At 38.7% G+C, this 18,267-nt stretch overlaps 1 protein-coding gene across 2 annotated transcripts in view; it reads right to left on the reverse strand.

The window, feature by feature from the left end:
- Nucleotides 1–2,954: 2,954 nt before the first annotated feature.
- LOC120369035 (2,4-dienoyl-CoA reductase, mitochondrial-like) overlaps nt 2,955–18,267 on the reverse strand; it is a 50,995-nt gene continuing 35,682 nt past the window's right edge. Inside the window, exons 9-11 of one of the 2 annotated variants that reach the window (XM_039481915.1) lie at nt 18,124–18,196; nt 11,661–11,778; nt 2,955–3,755 (exon numbers count right to left, since the gene is read on the reverse strand). In XM_039481915.1, the coding sequence (XP_039337849.1) occupies nt 3,560–3,755; nt 11,661–11,778; nt 18,124–18,196 (387 nt within the window). In that variant the 3' untranslated portion in view covers nt 2,955–3,559. Of the gene's footprint in view, nt 3,756–10,940; nt 10,990–11,660; nt 11,779–18,123; nt 18,197–18,267 lie in introns of those variants that run through there. The other variant, XM_039481916.1, reaches the window with a different exon arrangement.

The raw sequence follows: 18,267 nt of genomic DNA on the forward strand, positions 1-18,267 counted from the left end.
ATGAGATAACTGGTTCTGTGGATGAGGGGAAAGCAGTGGACGTGATATATCTTGACTTCAGCAAAGCTTTTGATACAGTCTCCCACACTATTTTTGCCGGCAAGTTAAGAAGTATGAATTGGATGAATGGACTATAAGATGGATAGAAAGCTGGCTAGATTGTCGGGCTCAACAGATAGCGATCAATGGCTCGATGTCTAGTTGGCAGCCGGTATCAAGCAGCATACCCCAGGGGTCGGTCCTGGGGCCAGTTTTGTTCAACATCTTTATTAATGATCTGGATGATGGGATGGATTGCCCCCTCAGCAAGTTTGCAGATGACACTAAAGTGGGGGTAGAAGTAGATATGCTAGGAGGGTAGGGATAGGGTCCAGAGTGACCTAGACAAATTGGAGGATTGGGCCAAAAGAAATCTGATGAGGTTCAACAATGACAAATGCAGAGTCCTCCACTTAGGAAGAATCCCATGCACCGCTACTGGCTGGGGACTGACTGGCTAAGCAGCTGTTCTGCAGAAAAGTACCTGGGGATTACAGTGGATGAGATGCTGGATATGAGTCAGCAGTGTGCCCTTGTTACCAAGAAGGCTAACAGCATATTGGGCTGCATTAGTAAGAGCATTGCCAGCAGATCGAGGGAAGTGATTATTCCCCTCTATTCGGCACTGGTGAGGCCACATCTGCAGTATTGTGTCCAGTTTTGAGCCCCCCACTACAGAAAGGATGTGGACAAATTGGAGAGAGTCCAGCAGAGGGCAATGAAAATGATCAGGGGGCTGGGGCACATGACTTACGAGAAAAGGCTGAAGAAACTGGGCTTGTTTAGTCTGTAGAAGAGAAGAGTGAGGGGGAATTTGATAGCAGCCTTCAACTACCTGAAGGGGGGTTCCAAAGAGGATGGAGCCAGGCTATTCTCAGTAATGGCAGATGACAGGACAAGGAGCAATGGTCTCAAGTTGCAGCAAGGGAGGTCTAGGTTGGATATTAGGAAACACTATTTCACTAGGACAGTGGTGAAGCACTGGAATGGGTTACCTAGGGAGATGGTGGAATCTCCATTCATAGAGGTTTTTAAGGCCCAGCTTTACAAAGCCCTGGCTGGGATGATTTAGTTGGTGTTGGTCCTGCCTTGAGCAGGGGATTGGACTAGATGACCTCCTGAGGTCTCTTCCCACCCTAATCTTCTATGATTCTAAATGCCCTACCTCTCTCCTCCTTGCCCTTCCCCATATATTCAAAAGGAGAACATGGAGGGTAATAGACTGGAGGGATACAGGCGCTGGATCCAAATAGCTGAAGCTCATTAATTAAGGGAGAGTTTGGATTTTGAAAAATGCAGCCTCTCATTTTGGTTGTCTGGGTTTTTGTTTTGTTTTGAAAGTGAATGTGCGGCTTGTGAAAATTCCCTGAGTATCCATCTTACTCTGAAACCTCCTCTTCCCAGAACAGATAAAGCCAAGGCAGCTGAAATTCAAGCTTCCCATAATAACCTACCAATGTGCTTCCATGTTAACCTGGAGCGACCATCTCTAGACATGAAAGGTTAGTTCAGTCTTCATGGCTTACTCAGTCCTTGGTCTGTCTGCTGAGACTGAAAGCAAGGAGCTCAATTACAGCTCAAGTGGCGACTGTGGTTTCTGCTTCAGATTACCTGAAGTTTGCTATTTCACCCTTTAAGTAGGACCTGCAACAAGCTGTTCACCAGAGGCCCAAGCCATGATATACAAGCCCCTCTAGGATTATTTGGAATCGCTTCTGATGAGTTCACCAACGTGTGCACCTTGGGATGAAAAGCCAGCCAGAGAGATGTGAGAATTGCATGAAGCCCTCCAGAAAATGACACAGAATGAGGCAAGTGTGAGAGCTAATAGAAAGACAAGAGTTTGTGAGCTCAGAAAAATAATAAAATGTTTAAGCTCTTAATTGTTTCGCTTGACAATTTCTCTCATAATTGATCTTTCCAGAAGCTTATGAGTTTCCCGAGCATTGTCAATAAATTAGATCCTGCACACGAGGCAAGTTTTCCAAGCCAAGAAGATCTAGTCTTAACAACAACACTCTCCGGAAAAATGAATCTATATGAAATATTTATTAAGTATCAATGGTCTCATAGAAACCTTAATGAAGACAGGTATCTTCTTACAATTTATCCAGTATGACGACAGTACGTTGGCGAAACGCATAGCTAACGGCATGATGGTGAATGTCAAGTCTGAAACAATTATAGCAATTCACCACAATAACGGGTAACCAGCATGTGGACATGTAGTACTAATAAAAGTAATGACATCCATCCGCAATTATTTATGTTACAGTAACATATGGCTGCCAAATGGAAAACAAATGACAAGGATTTGTGAGTGAATTCTTGCAAATAAATTTTCTTTAATCACACAGGCTAGGCTTAAAAGTCCTCAAATGGGAGACAATATAAATGCTGAGTATTGTCATTATTATTGTGCCACACTTTACCGTCCCTAAACAATGAGCCTGATTCTATTGCCCATACAGGTTTTTCCACTGATGTAACTGTATTAATCATTGGAATTATTACTGAGTCACATCAGAGAACTAGCAGTTCTTAGGAATTTTACAGAAACAAAAAAAAGTTTAAGTAAAACGTTGGCTCAACTTTGCCTGCCAAAGGGAAAAAAAAAAGCCCAATAGTGCATATGCTTAACTTAAGCATATGAATGGTCCCCTTTGCTTCAATGGACTTTGGATCAGAGCAATTTTATTTGCTAAACATAATTCTCTGTTAATTGTATACTTTTCTGGCTGTCTGTCTGTGTGTGTGTGTGTGTGTGTGTGTGTGTGTGTGTGTGTGTGTGTGTGTGTGTGTGTGTGTGTGTGTGTGTAAAAATACTGTGAAAAATATACCAGTAAATATAAAATGGCAACATTCAGGATCAAATGCAATCAATTTATTTTGTGAGGTCACATTTAACACGGGGGGGGGAGATAAACAAATCACACGTCACTGATACAACATGAATAAAAAACACCCAAAGAAAAGCACGCAGCACAGACCAACTAATAATGTTTGCTTTAAAAGAAATATTCCCCTGTTAAACTAAATACCAGCTGAGGCCTTACCTGTAGTAAACCTACATATACTCTTATAGGTACTAACTTCACAGAGATTGAATGCAGAATGTAAAATCTCAAAAAAATAGTGAAAATAAAGGATTACATACATTTTTCCTACAAAATTATTTCTAGACGAAACAAGCAGACAGGTCTTCAAACAACATTTTTAACACGGAAGCAATCATTTTGTTCTAAGTGGTTATTTATACTGTAAGGGACAAAATCAGCACTGGTTTAACTACCTTATCTGTTTTCTGAAGTGTTTTATGCACAAACTTTTGAAAAGATATTTTTATTTTATTTACATGTAAGGAACCCAATTTTGTGATGAACTCAGAATTCTCTGGGCACACCTGGGAGCATCTTCGCTTGTAGACTATGGTGAGAATCAGGATTTTTTCCTGTCTACTTCCCACTCTTGTGCTCATGCATTAGAAGTGCTACAAAGAAGAAAGATGCTCAGTTCTTTTCTACCACAAGCTTTGACCACCCTCTATGGCCAAATTGTGGCCTGTCATGTAATCTGAAGCTTCAGATGCCAGGTACACTACAGCCGCCTGCAGGTCTGTCACTTGAGCCAGCTTCCCAGCAGGAATATCGGTTAGCCAGCGCTGCACCAGAGGCTTCAGATCTTCAGAATGGATGAGCGGCGTGTCTACAATTCCCCTATAAATAACACACACACAGTTACATTTTTCATACGTAGCACTTATAACTATAAAACAAGTAGTGATGGGAATACAAAATGCCATTTAGGAAGGAAAACCATGAAATAATAAAGTAAGATCCCACCTTTCATAGGTGATGGAACTAGTGGTGCCAGTTGCACTGCTGCACCCCCTGGCTTGAAGTAGCTTCCATTATAAAACAGGGTTTACAGTTTGGTTCAATACCCCCACTATATAAATTGTTCCAGCGCCCCTGCCAATGTTAGACAGCCTGTAGCTCTGCTAAGGAGTTACAAACACAAACTTCAATCCTGCTTGTCCCTTACTGTCTTTCACTGTTGATAAATCGACTTAGTGGTTTATTCTTAAAGAGAGGACTCAGTTTGTATCATTGGCTAACATAGGTGCCCCATTATCTTAGGTTACTTACCATAATACCCAATTTACATTTTCCTATAGAAAACCAACATGTCATAGAAACAAAATGTGCACAACCAGTCTGTCTCTGCATTTTGGAAATGTGTTCCATTTACCAATTTCTTTTTCATCAATGCACAGCCTAATGTTACACAACATGTTTGCATACAGTTCAGAAACTGAAAACAGTCCAAGTTTCCATATGCCAAAATACTGAAAACAAAATCCAGCAGCACCTTTCCCAGCCCTAAATTCACTTTAAGATGAAAAGGTGGCAGGGAAAGGAAAAAAGTTAAGCAAAATATGCCAAGTATAAACCCCCATTAAATAAACAAAATGACCAGTTACAAAATGTGTACTAAGCTGGGATTGTGTCACACTAACGAGCCAACTACAGAATGCATTAAAACTCTGCTAAGTTCATTTCCCTCAAAATGAGTGGAAACCGTAGACTGCACGTTACAGTACTAATATTTGGCTGGCTTTGATGACTTTAACTAGCGCTGATTTGTCATACTCCTCCTTAACAACATATTTGTATTTTGTGAAATGTATAATTTTTTCAGTCCCTGAACAAATATATTTACATAACTGTGTCTAACGAGAAATTGCATTTAACTTCTCAGAAATGACAATAACTAAAACCTGAACTGCCAATTCCACTTCATTAGTGTGGTAGAAATGCATTCCAAATGTTAATAAAAATTCCAACATGCTGATAAATTAGCGCTTCTAAGGAGCATGTGACACCTTGGTTAACATATTCAACCTCAATTATATTTCTCTTCAGCACCCTGTTATCTGGAACCTTTGCTGGCAATCAGAGGTGCTGTTTTTCAGCGGCCAATTTTCTAGATAATGTAGCTTATCAACACTGTGGGTAAACTTGCCAATGAAATCAGGCTGCACTGAACCACACACGCTAATTGCATCTCTTTTTTATGCATATTTACAGACTGTCACTTCAAAGAAATCAGTGGCCCATTGAGGCACCCAGTTAGCTGGAAGAATTGCCTCTTGCAAATGAAAATTAGCAAACAAGCTAGTGATAAATATGAAATGAACAAAGTATAAAAAAAACTGTTTTGTTCTGAAACTTCATCATCATCCCAATTTATACTTCCAAGGAAATAGGTTTGAGAAACACACTGGATTCTGGGTACGTGATTTACCTTTTGTTTTAAATTAAGTCTGAAATCTTCAATTTACCACATTACTAGGTGGAAGGAATTCAGAATACCCCCCAAAATTCCATTTTCACTAACAGGACACACTTTAAATACCAGCATTATTTTTGCTTGTAATTGTCAATGAAAACCATAACTATTCAGAAATGCTGAGCAAGGGCAAATTGATTGAGCTCTCACAAAGTAATAAAATAGAATAAATTCCAGTATAACTTGTAGACAGTCTACTTATTTCTCCTAAGCACTGTCTTCCTCCCACCTGTTTAGCACTGATTTTCTGGAGAGAAAACCAGAGTTTTAGTTGCAGAAGTGAAAGCCGTGGTCCTAATCCTCATCTCACACCAGTTTTACACTGGTGTATATCCACTGAATTCAATAGAGTTACTCTGAATTTACACCAAGCACTATATCTGTTGGCAAACATTTGCAGAATCTGTTTCTAGGTTTCCCTGTATCTATAGAGTTTTGATACCCTAACTAGCAGAAGCTAGCATTTTTAAATGAGGGGTTTGTTTTACTAAGAAGAGGACCCAGATTAACAAAAATTATATATCACTCCAATATAAAGTAAAAATAATACAGCTTAAGAAAAATTATATATATATATATATATGATTCATCAACCAACTTCAAACAGATAACATGGAGACTAAACAAAGTCAGAACAAACTATAAATCATTGAACCAGCGCCTTCAGCTGCCCTTCCTTTAATTTTGTTTCAAGAGTAAAAGGTCTGATGAAAAAAAATATCACAGGCAATTTTTATAAAGAGAAAAAGATGTAGCACACAACTTAGAGTTGCAAACACACATACTGATGATACTATAAATATTAAGCATGTCATTGATAGTACACATCTTCTGGGAAAGGCTTGGTGCCAAGTTGGGCAATTTAATGTTGTAGAACCCTTTTAGGCAGATTTGAGTTGGCTTCTAACCAGTTCCAGCAAAGACAAGTGCCAATGCATTAATTCCCTACCTCATCTAATATGCAGTGCTGAGCCTATCAGTACTTTCTGTTGCATGTCAATGTTTTATCAAACTACTGGTTCCTTAAGGTTAGACATGAACATCAGTATTCCATTGTTGATGCATAGGGCAATTTGAGGCAGTAAAAAACAAAAACAAAATACAATTGGCTAAAGCATCTCCACAATGAGAGAGAGTGGGAAAAAAATTACTTAACTGGAATTGTGTGTCTTCAATCCCCATATGTGGGGGAGAAGGGGGACCTTCCCTCTGAGTGTAACTTGATTTCTTTCAGACGAGTTATTAATTTGAACGAGTTAAGTACACTCCACTTAATCAGAAAATGTTTAATCAGGAGATCCACTTAATTGGGACCTCTCTCTAGGAATTACATTTAAATCCAAAGATACTTAACAGCAATGACTGCTGCTTAATGGGGATAGTAATGCTGTTTAATTGGGACGCCTTTGGGTGATATCGTGGTGCTTAGCTCTTTCCTGTGCTGCAATCTCACACAGGTTCAGTGTGTGAACTCCCCTAGCAATGGTTTGCAGACCCTCCATAATTGGGGCACATGCGGAAATTTTTATTTGCTTCACCACCTCCTGTACTCCTTTCAGACCAACTCTAGATACTTGGCATCTGATAGCTGCCTCTAGTCTAGACAGGCTCAGTAGCCCGTGGTGCCTCCTTCCTACTCCATGCACCTATCCAATAACATGACAAGCTCTGTAGCGCCCTGGACTGCAGATGAAGCAGGAGATCATACGCTTGAGAAGCTTAATATCCCTGGAACCATGGGTGATGGCGCTTATATGGGATCCAGGTTAAGGAGCTTGTAGCACCTTGGAATCTCCACAGAGCAAGGAGCTGGCACATTCTGCTGGTTCAGATAACAGGTTTGACCACAGCTGCTGTTCAAGGAACTTAGAAGTCAAGCTCCAGCACAAACCGCCCTAACCAAATACAGCACCAGTCTGAAGCTCTCCTCCTTTAAGAACAAACTGGAATGAAACATTTTTGAGGGGGAAAATATTAATGCAATCCAAAATTTGCAAAAATCAAGCACGCAAAAGACAGGACATCCCAAAAAAGCAAAAGTTCTCTTACAATATCTACTCAGCCACGCTGCATATATGCAGTATTTTCTATCACTTGTTAAATAGAAAATGTCATCTAGTATTGATTGTTGTATTAATGCATGTACTAACATTGTCAAGACAGCCGGATTAAGTGGGGGGCACCGTCCCAGATGGAGTTTATCCCTGCCGTCCCTCAGGGTTTCAGCTTCAAGAAGGCAGTTGTAAGTTGTTACCTGGACTCTAAATAAGCCCCACTGGTCGCTGCCCAACTGAATCATTGCATCCGTTTCTCATTCTAGTCTTGCCTTCTCACCTGCCAGCTTTGTCCAGTTTTGAGGCTGTGCTGTTCTCCCATAGACCCTCAAATGAGAAGTTGCAAGCATTTAATGCTGCTTCAACCCTCCTCTAGCTGGGCTTCCTGCCACCAGGACATGTGGCACTTTTAATTTCTGCCCAAAGACAGGGCGAATCTAGCCCATCATGCAATGTGACCAATGAGGAGGCATTTGAGACACACGGCATTACTAAAAGTTTCTCTTGAAATATTTTGCAATTTCCCAACCATGGAATGCTCCAATTTTCATCATCTTCATGTAGCATCAATGCCAGTTCTTTGCACTAAAATAAGTAGTAAATTTTAAGCATTGATTCATTTAACTTTACATAATTAGCAATTTAGCTGCAAAAATCAAACACCACACAATATTTGAATCTCATGAGATGTTAACACTTATCTTTCCAGTTCAGCAGCTATTAGGCATTGTATGTTGTGTATACTGTTCTTGATGAAGATGGGTTAATTTAATGTGGGTTTTATTTTTTCTCACTTTGTAGTGTCTGGGACAGATCTACTGGTGATCATAGGAATTTTGTCACTGATTTCAATGGTATCAGGATAAGGGCCTATGTTAGTAATATCACTTGAGAGCAAAGTCTAATATATTCATAAGATTCTGGCATGCAACGTAAAGGGCTGACAGGTTTTTAACACTGCATATTGGCTATTTGTGATCCGGGTTGGATCCAAAGAAAATTTGCCTCATGAGTCTACAAGCTAGGAATGAACTTCTCTCTCATTCACTCTCCAACTCCCCCCATCCTCAGTATCCCTCCCAAAAAGAAAACGGCTGTACTAGTGAACTATCTAAAATGTGAGGCAGAGATACCTGGTCAGCCAGAGAATTCATAAATTCAATAAATTATGCTAAAAGCCCTGCCATAACATTTTATGCACTGGTACGTTTTATGCATTGCTGCTATGCCTACGTTTTATAAAATCATTTACCAAAATAAGTTGATGAAAGCTGACAAGAAAGGAAAAGACAAAAAAAGATCAAAATGTTTGCATGTTGAAAGAACATTCAAGGTCAGATGTGACTATGTGGAGATATAAGGACACTGATATAGCCAGGATCCAACAAAGCACTTCAGCATGTCCCCGATTCCAGAGCACATCCCTGTTCAGGAAGTTCGTGCGTACAGGCATTCCTGAATTGGGACCCAAGCGTTTCACTGTAAGCATCAGGCAGTTCCGTTGACTTCAGTAGGAATACTTGCCAGCTTAAAATAAAGCACATGCTTAAGTGCTTTGCTGAATTGAGGCCTATGTGCACATTCCTGGGCCTCCATGGGTTCTTTTATTGAAATTGTTGCATGTTATAATAAAGTCTATATGCCAGGTTCACTTCAGCATTCAGGTAGATCTGTGAAACTGGGCCAGACCCTCACTCTTCCGCCCAGCAAAGCATTCAGCAACGTCCATGGGCCCGTTGCCCTAGAAAGGAACAGGGCCTGAAATTGTAAGGTGCTGAGCAAAATGAGTGCAATGGGAGCTGGAGATGCTCAGCACCTTGCAAAATCAGATTGTGAGCCAGGACTGGAAGATTTGACTCATGGGGATTGTGTGAACATATCCGTGGACAGGCCAGAACCTTTCTTTAATGTACAGAATGAGACTGAAATGTGTCTTCCACATTTCCATGTCAGCGGAGAAATGAATTTGACTATCCAGTCATTGAAATGAACACAAGTGCATCTGAGTTCAACATGCAGCGTTTTAAGCACATGCAAGTGCCAGCATGTATGTATCAAGAGCTCCTTACCTTGTTAATAATCCAAGAAAATCATGGACAATATAAGCCTGATCCAATCCCCACTGAACGTAATGGAAAAACTCCTGTTGATTTGAGTGGACTTCCAGTCAGACCATGTGTGATTATCAAATATTCATAACTAGTATGTCTAAACCAGGGTTCCTCGTGTACAGCAAAAGCTCTTTTCCTCACTGAGCATTGGCAAGCCTTCAATGAACAGAAGTCCCCCTTATTACAATGGGATTCCCACATAGAGAAAATTCGCAGGTGTGGGACCAAAGTTTAGGATGAGTAAGAATTATTAAAATTAAGCCCAGTTTTGGTTAATGATAGAAAAAAAAGCCTCTGAATGGATTTTTTCCTTCCAAGCATAATATACCTTTTCTCCATGTTCAGACAACTCACAGCTAACATGAAGTTTTACTAAACTCTCTGCAAAAATGTTATATATATTTGGGCTGAAATTTCTCCTGCTTGTTAAGGGTAATTTTTTGCTGGAAGTTTTAAACACCTAAAAACTAGGGGCTTATAACTTAAGTGCCTCTTTAACCATGGTTACTCTGAATGCAACACTAATATTCCAGCTATATTAATAAAGGGTACCAATATAGTTCTCATCCAGAACGTATATTGAAACATGACCAATATTTTCTGATTCTGGTGGGCCCCAGGAGCTCCAGCCTATATATAAAAATTAATTCATTGCAGCAAAAAGCCTTTCTGCTTCCTACCTCTATTGTTAACACTAGCTCTGCCTTGCCAGTTCTGTTGATAACTTTCTTCAGACTTCCTGGCCCTGGAATCTGGTGTAGAACTAGACACTGGATCAGCAATGTTGAGCTGTTGATATTGGTGTGAGTAAATCCCAGTTCAGAAATAGGATTTTATTTAAGTATCAGAGGGGTAGCCATGTTAGTCTGGTTCTGTAGAAGCAGCAAAGAATCCTGTGGCACCTTATAGACTAACAGACGTTTTGCAGCATGAGCTTTTGTGGGTGAATACCCACTTCTTCGGATGCAAGAAGTGGGTATTTGCATCCGAAGAAGTGGGTATTCACCCACGAAAGCTCATGCTGCAAAACGTCTGTTAGTCTATAAGGTGCCACAGGATTCTTTGCTGATTTTATTTAAGTAATCTGTGGATTGCAATGAGCTCAGGATGGAATCACAATTATTAGTAGTAGTAATAAAGAATAAGAATAAGAATAATAAACAGAGCCAGCATGCAAAAGTAGAAACCAGACCAAGAATCAAAATAAAGATATTTGCAATTGAGCTCTGTGATATTTTTCTCCACTTTATGGATGAAAATATTTAACTTGTTTTTCTTAATTTCATGTACATCATATTTTCATTATTACAGTTAGTTAAAATTCTGGGTTAAAATCCTGCGCTTCTTACTCTGATTGACTTCGGTGGTCTGTGGAATTTGACCGCTCCCAATTAATGCCATCCACTTGAATGTTTGCTCATTATTAACTTGTACTGAAAATTGTGTAATAAAGAGTGTGTGGGTGAGAGAGAGAGAGAAAGAAAGTGTGTGAGGCAAAAAACTTTGCTTCATGCTATTAAAAAAAAACAAATAAACAACATAACTCAAACACCCCATGCATATTTAAGATTTCAAAAATTAGGTAAAATGTAACTTGTAATGAATATTTTTTGACAAAATTACACCTAGAAATCCTGTAATTGCCAGAGCTGAACGGTGTCTCAATTACAGCACTACAACATGGCTTTTAATGTGCTAGTATATTTGTCTGAAGTAAAAGAAAAAAAGAAAGAAAAAAGAAAAAGAGGAGAAGCATTGTCTATTAAGTATCAAAAGCCTTTTCTTTAACCACGGAAGGCTTGGACAGAACTAAGGAAATATTTCATCTGGAAGAGAAATGCTAAAAATTACCCTTCATGTTATTGGAAAACCTATTATCAAATGCTAAAACCTTTTCTCAAATCCTTCAATATACACAGCCATGTGTACACTTTGGTTATAGTGATTAAACCTTTGTTAAGCAGAAGACAAAATAAAAAGGGATGCAATCCACTTGCTAATTAGCAACTTTGTTTTCCTAGATTTTCTTAATTTGAGCAGTGAACACTTCTTATAACATTTCATTTTTTCTGTACTTTATAAAATGAGACTACATTTTACTTACGGGGAAATGCAGTTGACTCTTACTCCCCTGTCAATCCATTCAGTTCCTAATGTCTGTGTTAATTTTACGACCCCAGCTTTTGAGGCGTTGTATGCTAACTGCTTCTGCGGGTGAGGCACTAGAATAATTCAGAAATACGAAATATTGATTCTTCACGTATTAATATGCACAGGGAAGCTAAAAATCACAACATGGACAGACAAACTAGCTGCCCTTTCCCCTGATGTTTGGCAAGTAACATGAAGGAATTACAATATAGCAAACCCCTACATCTACATTTTTCCTAGTATAATATTTTCCATCTAATATTTTTGCATTAACAGCTGGAGGACTGAAGAGAAAACGAAGAAACAGCAGCAATAAAACAGACTGCAGATTTTAGAACTACAAAAAAATAGATATTACAACGATATACTCAAAATATTTGGCCGTATCCCATAAATATAAACATATGCACAAACGCATACACTTTTTATAATACACACATACTAGTAACTGCCTGGAACAAGTTATTCTGCTTAATTTATAACCTCTCTATAGTATCTAATCAAGTGTTTGTGTGGATGTGAACACGTGTGCCCAAAATTCAGATCTCCTACCACTTTCAAAATCTGAAGCCTTTGAAAATGTTTCACAGATGTCACATGTCAGTCATAAAGGAAAATGATCGGCTTGTTAATTACAATGTTCAAGCTTGCTTCTGCTGTATGTTCTGTTAGTTCTACCCCGTCACTGAGCTCTCACACTTACAGTGTTCCAAGGAAAACTACTTTAGGGCAGAGCCTCAGCTGGTGTAAATTGTCATAATGCCACCAAAAATCAGTAGAAGTCAATTCCGCTATCGCAATTTACACCCACTAAGGATCTACTCCTCAAGTATTTTTAGCTACCTGGCTTCCATTCTGACCTATTTAAACAAAGTTGTTAAAAAGCAGTGAAAACTAAACATGTGCAGTTTAATATTACTGAGCTGCAATTCTTTTTTACTGAGGGGAAGGAATCAGTACTAAATCCCATTAATGAGGTAAAAAAACCCAACAGTGTACAGTATTAATGTGTTTTAAAAAGGCAGGTGCACTACTGAATTTTTGTAAGGTGTATCAGCATATCAAATTGGTTTTAGTTTCATGTGGCTACTGGCAAGCACTATATAATACAGGTAGGAAAATTCAGTAAATAAACAAGGGTTTGAAAATGAGCATTAAAACGGCTTAGCAAGCAATTTTATGTCACCATTATAAGTATTCACCCAAGAGTTCTGAAAGAACTCAGATAAGAAATTGCAGAACTACTAATTGATATGTAACCTATCACTTAAATCAGCCTCTGTACCAGATGACTGGAGAAAAGCTAATGTAATGCCAATTTTTAAATATTGTACCAATTTTTACCACTAAAGAGAGAGCTCTTTAAAAAAGAGCTTTTTTAAAAAAAGGCTCCAGAGGTGATTCTGGCAATTACAGGCCAGTAAGCCTAACTTCAGTACCAGGCAAATTGAAACAATAGTAAAGAAAAGAATTATCAGACTACAGATGAACACAATATGGTGGGGAAGAGTCAACACAACTTTTGTAAAGGAAAATCATGCCTCACCAATCTATTAGAATTCTTTGAGGTTGTCAACTAGTATGTGGACAAGGGTGATCCAAAGGATATAGTGTACTTGGACGTTCAGAAAGCTTTTGACAAGGTCCTTCGTAAGCAAGGTAAACAGTCATGGGATAAGAGGGAAGGTCTTCTCATGGATCAGAAACTGATTAAAAGATATGAAATAAAGAGCAGGAATAAATGGTCAGTTTTCACAGTGAAGAGAGTGTTAAATAGCAGGATTCCCCAAGGATCTGTACTGGGACCAGTGCTGTTCAACATATTCATAAATAATCTGGAAAAGGAGGGGGGCGGCAATGAGGTGGCAAAGTTTGCAGATGATACAAAATTACTCAAGATAACGAAGTCCAAAGCAGACTGCAAAGAGTTACAAAGGGATCTCACAAAACTGGGGGATCGGGCAAGAAAATGGCAGGTGAAATTCAGTGTTTATAAATGCAAAGTAATGCACATTGGAAAAACATAATCCCAACTGATGATAGGGTCTAAATAAGATGTCCCCACTCGAGAAGGAAATCTTGGAGTCATTGTAGATAGTTATCTCACAACATCTGTTCAATGTGCTGCAGCATTAAAAAAAGCTACCTGAATGTTTGGAACCATTGGGAAAGGGCGAGATAATAAAAATCTCATGTCACTGTATAAATCCATGGTACTCCTATACCCTGAATACTGTATGCAATTCTGGTTGCCTGATCTCAAAATAAATAAATAAATAAATAAATAAAAGATACATTAGAATTGGAAAAAATACAGAGAAGGGCAACAAAAATTCTTAGGGGTATGGAACAGCTTCCATAGAAGGCGAGATTAAGAAGACTGGAACTGTTCAGTTTAGAAAAGAGATGACTAAGTAGGAATATGATAAAGGTCTATAAAATCATGAACAAGGTGGAGGAAGTAAATAAGGAAGTGTTATTTACCCCTTCACATAACACAAGAACCAGAGGTCACCCAGTGAAATTAATAGGCAGCAGGTTTAAAACAAACACAAGGAAGTGCTTCTTCACACAATGCACAGTCAACCTGTGGACTTTGTTGCCAGGGGGATTTGTGAAGGCCAAAAGTATGACTGGGTTCAAAAAAGAATTAGATAAATTCATAGAGAATAGGTCCATCAATGGCTATTGGCCAATATGGTCAGGGGTACAGCTCCATGCTCTGGGTGTTCCTAAACCTTCGAATGCCAGAAGCTGGGACTTGGCAACAGGGGATGGATCACTCCATAATTGCAGTGTCCTGTTCATTCCGTCTGAAGTCTGTTGTGTCTGCTGCTGTCAGAAGACAGGATACTGGGCTAGATGGACCATTGGTCTGACCCAGAATGACTGTTTTTATGTTCTCACTTCTCCTATACTCCTGAACTTGCATTTATCCTCTAAAGCCACTGTTTATAAATGTTGCAACTTAAAGTATAGGAAAAGGCCGGTAAATAAAGAATAATATTGTTGGATTATGGAAAAACACTGAAATGACATAGGCCCCAGTTCTTCAAACACTTAAGCACATTTAAATGTATGCATGTGAGTAGGCCCATTGACTTCAATGTGACTTCTCATGTACTTAGATTTGAGAACTTGTGTGTGTGTAGGATTGGGAGAGAGGAGGACATAGCTAATAGTTCCTTCTCTTTATGTATGCATTAAAGATTTGAAAGGTCCTTCATTTGTCAGATAATGCATTGTGTGGTTTGAAACCCAAGTCCATTCCATATTTTTTTTCCAAAACAAAATAATTAAGATTTTATTAGAAGAAATATTTCTCCTCTCTCTCTCTCTCTTTTTTTGTTTGGGGTGTGTGTGTGTGTATCACATCACAGATGCAGCACTCCATGTGGGCTATTGAAATGGAGTGGAATATAATTCCTTGATTAATTGCTGTATACCAGCTCCAAGTTATGTACAACTTTAGTAGTTAACCTTGTCACCTCACAAAAGCAGTCGTTGCTAAACTTTCCCAGTTTGTCTGTTTGTAACAAATAACTTGGAATGTCCTAAGAGGATAAGGACTTTTGCATCTTCCCCAGTCAAGGTATTGCAGTTTTCAGTGTGCATAAACTAAAACAGATTTGCTGTAAGATGCTGGAATCTGCCTGCTGATTTTGGGACAGAAGCTCATTAGATATTTTCTAGCGTTCCTTCTTCTAAATGCATTTCTCTTTACAGAAAGGGTTAAGGAAGGCAATTTAGAAGATGAAATATACACCTCCTGAAACACTGGGCCCCTCTTAATTGAAAGCACTCAAGAGCTAGCCAAAGGGTGTCACAAAGTGGATGGCTTTCACAGTGGGTACTGTTTTTGCATTAAAGTACACAGTACCAAATCCTCTTCTCCTTACTTCTGCTGTCAAGTTCCACTGGACCTCTCATGTGTACAAGGACAGAATTTAGCGCGCATGCGCGCACACACACACAAAATCTTCTATCAAAAATTGACTAGAGCGTCTTTATACATGTAAAGATTTATCTTCACCCCAGTGGAGAACACTTTAGAAAAAGTCTCTTCTCTTACTGCTCTGTGTGGGTGGGGCTGGGAGAAGGGGGCTAATATCCCTGCTGTTTCACATATTCCCTACTGTTTTGCGTATACAGGGCTGGGGGTAATGTAGGTAAAAATGATACCAACATCAGCTGAGTTTTATTATTAATATCTAATATTATGTGACTGCTTCTGTGCTCGGTGATTGGGGGGTTCCACCCTGCCCTTGACACAGGCATATAACACTAGTGGGGGGTTCATACACTTGCGTATTAGAGGATAGACCTCTTACCACTAAAGATAGTCACTGCAAAAAATAGGGATCTTAGCTATACCTGGATAAATCAGAGCAACTCCAATAGCATCTGCTCTCTGTTACGCTGGCATATATCTGGAATACCTCTGGTGAAGCCACTGGAGATACTCAAAATTTATACAAGCAAAACTGAACGCAGAATCTCAGCTTGATTATATTGTTTATTAAACTATTTTAGGGAAATATATCTGGGAAACCACAGTCAAAATCCTATCCAATAAGATTAACTCTCCTGAGATTCTCCTCTGCTCATTTTGTTGCATCTACCAAAGAGAACTCAACCTACGAAAAATTATCCAGTATTTCTAGAAACATTCCATACTATGCCAGTTGGCCAACATACTTAAATAACCAACCAACCAACATATTTATTTAACATTCAGCAGATGGACATGATATGAACATTGTGATTTTCAGTTGTACTTTTAGAACTGTTCAGCAGGGGGGAGGGGTAATGCCAAGATTCAAACAGGTTCATGAAGTAAACACATTCCATCTCGTCTTAATGACCGGTCTCACCACGCCCACTTGGATTAAAATTCTTGGACATGTAAGTGCACCTCATGCTGCCTTTCCCAAGATATTTTTACTTTAAAAATACTCTTATATTTCAGTAAAGATTGCTAATTGTGATTAACATACTTCAGGGCCAGATTGTCAGCTGTTGTTAATGGACATACCACCATTAATCCAACCGAGCTGTGCTGACTTACACCAACTGAGACTCTGACCCTCCGTTTGCAGTTGCAGTAAGATGATTGTAATTTAAATATTCTCTTTGGAAATATCACTCATTTCTTTAAATAAGAGACAGCACTTTTGAACAACAAAAATCAAGAGAGAGAACGGTATTTTAACACTCAGAGGGGCAAATCCTCAGCTGGTGTAAATTGCCATAGTGCCTTTAAAGCCAAGGATTTACCTCACAGCTGTTGCCTAACATTCTATAGTGTCTATATCTACTATTAACTCTTGCATTGTTGTTATTTTTCTAATATGAGTTGTGGTAGGACCCCATTGTGCTAGGCACTGTATAAAACACATAACACACGTTTAAATCTTTGAAGTTCCTTTTTTATTTTTTGTTTGTGAGATTTCCAATTCTCCATGCTTGGGGAAAGGGACTACTCTTGTGTTTAACCATAAGTAAAACAGCTGGTAATGACACTTGTAAAAAGATTAACAACAACATTATAAATGCATTTTTGAAGAAATATTTAAAGTTACTATGTAATAAACCGAACAGAATGTCATAGAATGTCAGACTGGGCACAGTAAAAATAAATGTTATTCCCAAGGAAAATAAAAAGACTGAATATTTATGTAACATTCAGCAGATGGAGATGATATTAATATAGGAGTTTTCTGTTGTACTTTTATAGCTACTAGATTTTCTTGTCTAACTTGGTAACCCAAGGCACCATTTGATTTTTGGATTTGGACAATACTGCAACAGATGTCCAGACCAATCAAATAAATTCCTAAAGGGCTACGCTTAATTTGTGTAATTGATCAATTTTTGTTACATGGGCTTCAGTTCACCAGCATGTAACTGCTTCCCAGATTAGCTCAGCAGTTGGGATTTCATTCCATATGTTCCAACAATAGTTTATGGGTTCTTTGATGACACGGCTGATACAGCAGCGTTAGTGGAGACACCTTTTGGTGACATAATGAAATAGAACAACTGGTATTGCAGTTAAGGGTAGAGTGAAAAGCTTTTGGATAGATTGTAAACACTAGCAAGGCACAGTTTTCTGAAATGTTATACATTGTGCTCAGATTAATGGGAATTACACCAACACGTTTCTTCCATTATTAATGTGTCAGACTCAAGGAGGGTAACTCCACCTCTTCTATAAAAAAGTAATATGCGCTCTAAAACATGGAGGACAGATAAATGTTGAAAAATGAGATCATAAAAATTTTGTAGTACATTTTCCCCTAATACAAAATGTCAGTGATTTACTCCTTCCCAATACAGGTTTAATTGATTCAAATAGCATTGGTAGTAATTAAAATATGGATTCTGAAGCACAACTGTTAGATATCATCACTCACCTATTAAACTTGCCATAGATGCTGTGTTAATTATCTTCCCATATCCTTGCTTCAGCATAATGCGGCCTGCAGCCTGTGACAGAAATTAAAGGAAAGACCAGTGACCCCTTTTGTGATTGTGTTAATAATTACATGATAATAAAT

Source organism: Mauremys reevesii, linkage group 7 (genome assembly GCF_016161935.1).
Source record: "Mauremys reevesii isolate NIE-2019 linkage group 7, ASM1616193v1, whole genome shotgun sequence".
NCBI lineage: Eukaryota > Metazoa > Chordata > Testudines > Geoemydidae > Mauremys > Mauremys reevesii.